We start from the raw sequence: 10,044 nt of genomic DNA, 5'->3' as shown, positions 1-10,044 counted from the left end.
AGTTGCTGTAGTGTCAGAACTTTTATGGTTATATGATTTAAATAATAATAATAATAATAAAAAACTTCTCTTGAGCATATATAATTGTAATTTTAATTTAAGTTATCAGAAAAAAATGAACCTCACACATAGAAAACATACAGTAAACACAATGAGAATGTTTCTAAATAAATAAATAACAATATAAATTCAATAAACTGTGTACCACCATGGACAAAATAACATTCTCCTTTATTTTTTATTATGGGTTTAACTGACAGTTGCACATATCAAAAGCAGTGATGTGCTCTATACAGTGCGCTGAAGGACATATTTTGAGGGACTTTCCAGATGGAACCCAATCACAGTCTTGCAAAATGAATAAACTCAAACAATTCAACTCCCCACAAGGGGGCAGTACAGTTAGGATACAATCATCTACTGCCTTCAAAGAAAATAAAGACATTTTTTTACTTTCTGTAATAAAAATCAGAATAATGTGCAAAAGAGGCCTCCAGATGAGACAAGTGCAAAATAGGAGAGTAAACAAAGGAAAGAAAAACAATCGATTAAATCATTCATTACAGGATTATGAAGGTCCTGGCAACCCAACTGTCATTCTCTCTATCCATTAGTTCTTAAATTTCAAGCAATTGCTTGAATTTAGGCCATATGTTATCATATGATAGGACACTGTCATTTGACCAATTAGGACTAATTTCACAGTCTTACACACAGTACACTCAAAAAAAAAATGCTGGGTTAAATACAACCCAGCGCTGGGTAAAATATGGACAAACCCAGCGATTGGGTTGTTTTTACCCAGCGGTTGGGTTACTGCCCAGAAGGTTGGGTTAAACATTTAAACATTTAACCCAACTGTTGGTTGAAAACAACCCAGCATGTGTTCTGTCCAATATTTACCCAGCACTGGGTTTTATTTAACCCAGCATTTTTTAGAATGTATGAGTAGAATAATGAGATAAACTAGAAGAAAGTATTAATAATGAACCTGAGAGGTTGTCAAACATTTTTCAGAAAGCAATGTCCCCAAGGTGATGGAAAAATCAACAGCTTAAATACAATCGTTTAATTAAATCTGCTTAAAACAATCCATACACAGAGACAGCTATAACATTAATCAAACCAACACAGAGCGCTCCCACATCACATGACAAAAGCAGCGGTTTCATCTCGGTAGGGAATTTCACATGCACTTCAGTGGAACATGCTGGCTCGTTTGCCTTGTAAACTAAACAAGGAAAAAGAATATTCACCTCAAAGGACAACAAACGTTGACTTTTACATTCCACCATTAAGGCAGAAATCCAACATTTTAATTGTATTTGTCCCTTTTGATCCTTAAAGAGCACTTCATACAGTGATTTATAGGGATAGTTCACTTACACAAGAAAATTCTGCCATTATTTACTCACCCTCATCTCCAAATGGCTCCGAATGACTTTATACCTAGTCATACAGGTTTGGCATGACATGAAGGTGAGTAAATGATGACAGGCTTGTCATTTTTAGGTGAACTATGCTTTGCTCACACAGCGCCGCACAAACTCTGTCCAATGTCCCCTTTGGTTACACAGGGTGGACCGTCTCCAGTGTCTTTCCCTGGTGGATTGGTCCTCCTGGAGCCCGGCTGGGAAAGCGTCCCACGAAGCATGCAGAGGGATCCACAGCATTCCCAAAAGCCTTGGGCTGGACTGGATGAGAAGAGTTGCTTGCAAGGGTGGCAAAACTGGTAAAAGAGCAACATAAAGAAAACAGCTGTGGCATAACCCAACAAGAGCGACAGTTCTAACACGGGGGCATCCACCCATTGGTAGAACTCAGTCCGGTGGACGTACCACATCAAAGTCAGCCCTGTGTTCTCGAAAAAACGGAGGGAATAATACACAGTGAGGCGCCTCCACGCCTGACCCTTATCGATCAGATCAGGGTCGTCCAATCTAAGCTGAACGGCAGACCAGCAGAACACGTTGATGCCGGCGTACAAGAAGGTCAACATGCAAAGGACAATCGTGGTCCCTACACGGGTCAACGTCTTCTCAATGTTCTCTGGGAAAGGAGAGCGGCTGCTCCAAAAGAGAACCCACGGGTGCAGAAAGAACAGGACGAAGTTGGCCGACACCACCGGAAGCACCCATACCTTCAACACAGAGCTGAAGAGGACCAGAACTGCCACGCGTGTGGCGATCTCAAACCCTCGCCACAGGAACACGCACAGGTATGCCAACGGACGCACGGAGACTTCGTAATCATCGTAGCGTATCTTTATGGCCAGAATGTTGCAGCGTAGGGCTCCGTATACAATCGAGAGAAGGGAAATTACCATCAGTGTACCTGGCAAAGAGCAAAAGGAATGAAACATGATCACGTTAAATCCAAACATACTTTGTGGTTAAGAGCAATTGAACAAACATTTGCATTATATAAGTAGATATTGAATAAATAAACCACTCCAGTGTGTATAGAGGCCCAAACATGCAGAAATTATAAATAAGCAATTAAACAAGGATATATATGACTATGACCTTCTCCATTCCTATGTTGCACATAGAAAAGTAAAAAAAAAAAAAAAATGGAAATAAATAAATGCATGAAAATGTAAAAATAAAAACAAAAGTATAAATAAATGCATGAAAAATATAAGAATAAAAAACAAAAGTATAAATAAATAAAAAACTTTATACCCAACACATTTCCATGTTGCAGAAAATAAATGTGGGAATAAGTAAATGTAAAATAAATACACAAATAAAAGATTTGATACTTTCTTCTTTCCACATTTCAAACAGAAAATAATTAATGAATTAATAAATAAATTAAGTAAAAGTAAAATAAAATGCAGAAAATAACACACAAAAAAGCAATACAAAAATAAATTCAGGACAAAATTAACTGGAAAATTAACTGTATTTGTTTTATCAAATCATTTATTTATTTTTATTTGGTTTTGGGCCTTTATAACTGTGGCACAGAATATGTTGCCATTCGGTTACATAATTTACTATTTACTACTACTGTTTACTATTGTTGTTAAGTAATAAAAGATAACAAAAGCAGATACCCTGAAGGCCCAGATCCACCAGCAGTGCAAACATATGGCCTCCATCAGCCTTCCATCTGATCTAAAGTCAGCCACCGTTCCATTACTCTATGCCTCGTGGGTAAAGGGGTCAGACTGATTCACTATCCATTATGATCTGCAATACTGCTTTCAAGGATAGACCGCAAGGCTGTCAACACATTCTTCATGCAGTGCGGATGACTGCATATCTGCGAGGCAGAGTCAGGTATATAATTCCTAATATTCAATGTGGAGTGACAGTTGATGGGTGGAGAGTAAACTCTAATTATACCAAATAACAGCTTGCAAATGCCTAAGCTGGCTACAATATACAGTGGAGTCCAACAGTCCAAAACTGACCATTTTCCTTGCATTTGTAATAAAATACACATTTTACGTTTTCATTATTATTATTAGCATAACAATCTAGATGAAATGTCTAAATAGATGCACATGAATTTTGGCAGAATATTTTCAGAATATTGGCATTATATGTTGTTTATTAGTTATTTTCACAAGAAATCCTATGACTTTATTTTGTTCCAGGTTAACAAAAAATAATAAAAAAATAAAAAAAATAATAAAAAATAAAAAAACACTGTACATGTTGCAGTAAATGTTGTTTATTGGTCTTTTTATGTAAATTCCCAAAACTTTCTGTTTAGTTCCAGGTTTACAATAATAATAATAATAAATTAAAATAATGATTAAAACATTTTTTAATAAGTTTGAATAAATACAAAAGTTTTTAAATTAGTCTGAGCCTACTGGCAATGTATCTAATTTATTGGTTATTTTCAGTGACTGTTCAGCGCTTCTGGGTATTTCAAAATGAATTTATCTGTGGTCTAGTTTATAAATAATTTCTGTCTGTTGAGGGCTGCACATACTGTCTGAAAACATGCTGTTCTATCTGATATTCTCAGAAACAAAGTGTGCGTGCTTAAGATAATAAGAGGAAACAGATAGTACAGAACTAGAAGTTATTTCAGAGGTATTCAATGTAACTCAAGCATGTGTGTAGAATGTGTCACTGAGGGGAGCTTGTTCAATTTAATTGGGTGACGTCTGACATGGAGAGCAGTTCCATGTTTACAGGTTATTCTAAAGAGGAAACTTAGAGAATGTGCAACGTGTCCCAATGTGTCCACTTTGGGAGTTGTACTTCAGAAGGCCAGATAACAGAATGAAAACAAAGCAGGAATAAGAAAAGTCTTAGCCATGCTCTAGAAATCCTAGAAATGTGACTGGCATGTATAGTAAGTGATATACAGTCAGCTGCTCATTATGGCAAAACAAAGAGTTTTCATGATCTTGTATCACCCTGAAGTGACTTATTTTGTGATAATGACTGTCCGTCTGTACATTATCCCAATTATTATATAGCTAATTAATGGAAATTGTTTCATTAGCTTACTTAGAAAGCATGGAAACACGAGCACAGCTTTCTAGGAAACCGGCTTCTCGGATTAGCGATCAGCTGGCATAGGCAACAGTCATTATTCAGAAATATCTGGCCACTAAATCACGCAATTGATCAATCAGAATCAAGTATTCCAGAAAGCCGTGTTATAAAAACCAATTAGCTACACTATGGCACTAAGCTTTCAGTTTCTCTAAAAGCCTTTATTAACCTAGTCTGTCTCCTGCAGCGCTCTATTTTAAGTGTGTCAGAATGTACTTGATACTGCTTAGTGTGTGTGTGTGTGTGTGTTCTCACCTCTACCGATGGACACCCCTTTCTGCAGCACACAGATGTAGAGTTGCAGTGTGAGCTGGGGTGCAGAGCCCAGGAAGGCCTGTATGACCGATGTCCTGGCAAAAGCGGCCCTGTGGGTGATTAACTTCCCCTCTGCCTGGCCCACTTCCTGCTCCACCTCCTCGGTCTGCCCTTCCCGGGGCATCTGCTTCTTACGGGTGATGGTGACATATGGCTCCTCCACCTTTCCGGAACTGCCATAGATACAGATGGCATCCAAGCACCTAAAGGAATAAAACCGAGTTTTATTGTTTGAATAAATGAGTGGCCAAGGTTTAAAAAACAAACAAACAAAAAAATAGCTGTGTGTGTGTATTCTAAAACAAATGTATATTTAAAAAAAACAAAATTAGTTCTTTACTTTTAAAATGATAATCAAAAGACACAACTACATTGCCTTTGGTTATTTTTATTATTAAAATAAAATACAATACAATAAAAAAAACTGTCCTATATCTTTATAAATAACAGCTGAGAAACAACATATGTGACCCGGGACCACAAAACCATAAGGATCAATTTTGTGAAATTGAGATTTGCTGAAAGCTGAATTAAGCTTTCGATTGATATATGGTGTGTTAGAATAGGACAATACGTGGTCGAGATACAACTATTTGAAAATCTGGAACCTGAGGGTGCAAAAAAATCTAAATATTAAGAAAATCACCTTTAAAGTTGTCCAAATGAAGTCCTTAGCAATGCATATTACTAATCAAAAATTAAGTTTTTATATATTTACAGTAGGAAATGTGCAAAATATATTCATGGAACAGGAACTTTTACTTAATATCCTAATGATTTTTGGCATAAAAGAAAAATCGAAAATGTTGACCCATACCATGTATTTTTGCCTATTGCTACAAATATACCCATGCTGCTTAAGACTGGTTTTGTGGTCCAGGGTCACATATATTGCCTTGGGTAAAATTAAATAAAATTAAATAAAAATTGTTCTATACTTTTTTTAAAATTATATTTGAAAGAAATAACATAATATTGCATTTGGTCATTTTTATAATTAAAAATAATTATATTAGGGGGTTACTGGATTGGCTGCAAATGTCCTATAAATGTTGCAGTCCAGTTATATTCATCCTCCATGTTACAATAGACCATGTCACAGTTCAGAGAATTGTGCTCAATCCAGTGAGAGCTCACAAGCATAGTTCTAGCTTACCCGAGGACAGCTTTTATAAGGCCTCAGTGGGCGATTTGTCCATCTCATTCATTTAAAATGCAGAGGCTAGGTCTCATAGGACAGGTAGTAGGTGCCAAACACTGAATGAGTATTTCCTATCCCAAACCTTGACAACAGCCTTGCTATTTTTCAATAATAGGGTGCAGGCAACCTTGATGATAATGTGACGTATGACAGTGTGTTAAGAGAAGGCCAAGAGAGCCTTTAAAGGCCATTCCCACTAATTCAGTGAAATAAACAACTGAATTATACATGAATCACAAAGGTCTGAAACATTGCTGGGCTTAATCTGAGTGAGCCCAGGTGATGTTGCTAAACTGAACCATTAGAAAAGGCGATATCAATGCTTCAATTATGCACACAGTCAATGCAAAAACAAACAGAGACCGATAGAGTTCACTGTGAGGCCTGGACTGGAAAGCAAACTGTCAATAACATACTAATAGATGATTTGAGGACAATACACACACACACACACACACACATATATATATATATATATATATATATATATATAATCTATTATTTATATTCCCATTATGTGATATATCCCAGCTAACATAACAATTTATGTATAACATTACAAGAACACAAGAACAAAGAACATAAATATATGTTAAAGTTGGTTCACAAAAACATAATTTAACATAAAAATTAAATTAAATATTAAAATAAGATTAAATAAATGAATAAATAAAAATATTGTACTAACGGTAGAGGGACGTACGTACTCGTTAAATTCTATAATTTAACAAAACATATATCATATCATCTATACTTCATGTGAAGTGCCTCTTTTTACTAGCATTAATTCATACAGTAAAAAATTAATTGATGAAAAATGGACCTGGTAATATTATAAGCATTAAATTCTGTTTCCAGTAAACATACTGTGCAATATGTCATGGCATTGAGTAAAAAGCTAATAACTGCAAATATTATCACTGTCACTTGTTTTAAAAGCCATATAGGCATATCCAAATATAAATTATATTGTTTGTCTAATAGAATGTTAACAGCTTAAAGAAAAACATTTAAAAGCACCTTATCAGAAATTAAATGGGTGTATTTCATGGAAAGCCCCGGGGACATGAAGCCTTGAGCCCTAAACCATGAAAGCTTTGACACGACTGCCCACTGTGGACTATGAATTAAACAAATATTCATAATCTGTAACAGGTAAAGCACAGGTTCGTGCACGTGCGAAAAATAAAAAAATAAAAACACCTTCGTTATGTGTATTCGCTCACAATCATGGACATTGTTTATGTCTTCCTCTAATACGTAGATGAATAATTTCCTTCCACAGGCTTGTAAGGAGAAATGATCCAAATAACGTTACATTGAAGAAGAATCGCAAATTGGCCACTCACCTTATTACTGGTCCTAGTTGTAGTATATGAAGCAGCAGCACTAGAGGTCTGTCTCTGCTCAGGTCTCTGTGAATAAAGATCAGTGTGAGCTGCACCAGCACGGATGGCACGAGCGTGAAGAGGAGCGTGAAGCACTGCCAAATCTGATCACCAGCGGAGCGATAAGTGCTGCTCAGATACAGAGCAGCCGTCGTCTCGGCCGTAAACAAAGACACCGACACAAGGACAGAGATAGGTAGTCTCATTCTCACTCAACCATGTTGGTTTGCTGTTCTCGGATCTTGTGAGCCTGCATTTTTAAATTACAGTAGACGCAGCAGCCGCAGATTCACAGCTGATCGCCGCGTCTAACCGGTAGAGGGCGCAGCGAGCGCAGCGTTCACTGTGTCAGCGGCGCGTTTCTACCTGGGGCCTGTTTCATAAAGCCGGGCGCACACTGTGCGATTTTTTTATTGTACTTGTCAGACTGTACGAACATGACGATCATGTCACTCTGTGGGATCTCGATTGTTATTAATGTCAGACTGTATGACAGTCAAGACGTGTTAAAAGCGGGTGTGCGCAAGAAAACCTGTCAGTAGTTCTCCACCCACACACCTTGTGACCGCGAGCTGCGTTGCAAAAATCCGCACAAAAAAAATACTGTATTTGGCATCAGAGATGTGTGTACGCTTGTCAACAGCACATGCATCTTGGAGAGGTCTTTTTTTTTTTTTTTTGCAAGTAATGTCTGAATACAGACTGTTAAAGTAGGCTTACAATGACAAATGGAACTAACAATCAATTGTTGTGAGGGATTTAGACTGAGTATTAACAAAGTATAGGCTAATAATAAACAAAATTAGGCTATATTCTTTACTTTTTGTTTTACTCTAGTGGGGGATAGGGGAAAAACTCACAGATGACTCAATGATCTAATTTAAAATCTTGTATTTTTTGCTGTTTTGTTGCTTTTTAATTTGCAACTGCAGGGAATAAGCAAAACGTTTTAATTCAGAGCTAATTTTTTTTTGCTTTAGACTTGTGGATATGACTTTTCCAAGCAAGCACACGATTTTGACAGCATTATCTAAAAGAGCAGAACCAGTGTAACAAAACAGAAACAGGTCCATTTCTTCTATAGCCTAATATCAATGAGGTTATTAAAGGCTGTAAAAATCAAAATTGAAATCACATTATAAAATGATTGTGAGGTACATGATTCATTTTCAGATGCACAAAAAGTTGATGAAAATGACTTAAAGGGATAAAAATTGTGAAGGGTATGAATTTCTTTAACCTTGTTGAGTATTACAAAATTATTATGAACAGACCATATGTTACATAGAGATAAGGAAGGATATATCTGTTTCCATGAAGACATTGCTTTAAGGGCAGTGCTGCTCATAGAGAGTAATGTTTTTCTGGTATGAATATTAGGCCTATTGCATTTTTATCTAAGAAATCAATTCAACCTTGGGACTTTCTTCCTTAAAAGTAGAGTACATGTGTGATTAATGAGCTTAGAAGTTTAGGAAATATGCCATTAATTATTCTCAAAAACTCTATGCAAGTAATATTAATTCTGTAGGTCAATATCTATCCATCCTATTCCTAAATGAGGAAGTAAGCCTATGGGCGAGACTTTCGGTTCATTAGCAACTATAGGAAATAACGAGAAGAATAACAACGTGCAGTAAACGGTAAAAGTGTTTGCATTTCAAACCAGTGTGTTCATAATTAAGATAATACACTAAAATAATATGGTAAGACATACAAATTTGCAGTATCAAGCAGCAAAATGAGTGGTTGTGTAGCTAAAAATATAGCTGGAAGCAAATGAGACCAGAAGCAAGACCCATACAATTTACAAATGACCATGCCCATCTTTACTTGAAGAATAAGGTGGAAAAGGCAGGATAAACCATTCTTGAAATTCGTTCCGCCTTGTCCAAAAAAAAGCTCCAGCCCTTTCAAAACACTCAGGATGCTCAATAGAGTCAAATGCCTTATAGAAGTCTAGAAACAAAATAATGGCACCTTCTTCAATAAAATCTGAATAATCCATCAAATCCCATACAATATGTATTTTATTAGAAATATGTCTAAAACCTGATTGTGTTATTGAAATAATATCTTCCAGACAGGGTTTTAATCTTTTTGTAAATCGAAAAGTTAACCATTTATAAAAGGATTTAGGAGAAGGATGGGCCCAGCCACCAATTTTCAATGAGGATTGTCTTTATTTTCTTTGGCTTTGGCAGAAGTATAATAAGACTTTTTTTCATAGAGTCTAGTAGTTCACCAGAACTTAAACAGTCTTCATATAGGCCTACAGTGAAAATTTAATCTCTAGATCTTTCCAAAAAATTCTATGAAATTAAAATGGAAAGCCATCAGGCCCGGGAGTTTTGAACAAAATACAATCTAACTCTTCTAAAGTTCTGGGATTTTCATAAGCCATCATGGAAAGGTTAACAATCACACCCAGTGGTGTGCACAGACCTCCGGAGGGACAGGGGCGATGGGTTTGGTCCCCCTCGGTTAGGGCTGGGCGATTTGACAAAAATATCCAAAAAATATTTTTGAAATATCACGATTCACGGTTTTATCACAATTCTTTGCCATGTTGGTTTTTCTATTTTGCAAGTTGCTTGAGCATTACAGCCAAACT

The 10,044-nt window shown here is 36.4% G+C and overlaps 1 protein-coding gene across 1 annotated transcript; it reads right to left on the bottom strand.

Annotated features, from left to right (window-relative positions):
- Nucleotides 1–212: 212 nt before the first annotated feature.
- On the bottom strand, nucleotides 213–7,744 carry LOC306854731 (endoplasmic reticulum membrane adapter protein XK-like). The gene is made up of 3 exons (XM_079392973.1): nucleotides 7,392–7,744; nucleotides 4,782–5,044; nucleotides 213–2,334 (listed from the first exon to the last, which is right to left on the bottom strand). Exons 1-3 carry the CDS (start codon nucleotides 7,634–7,636, stop codon nucleotides 1,529–1,531), a joined length of 1,314 nt encoding a protein of 437 aa, XP_079249099.1. The 5' UTR covers nucleotides 7,637–7,744; the 3' UTR covers nucleotides 213–1,528.
- Nucleotides 7,745–10,044: the final 2,300 nt, after the last annotated feature.

The sequence above is a fragment of the Barbus barbus genome, assembly GCF_936440315.1.
Source record: "Barbus barbus genome assembly, chromosome: 35".
Lineage (NCBI taxonomy): Eukaryota > Metazoa > Chordata > Actinopteri > Cypriniformes > Cyprinidae > Barbus > Barbus barbus.
This window is presented reverse-complemented; position numbering and strand designations above follow the sequence as displayed.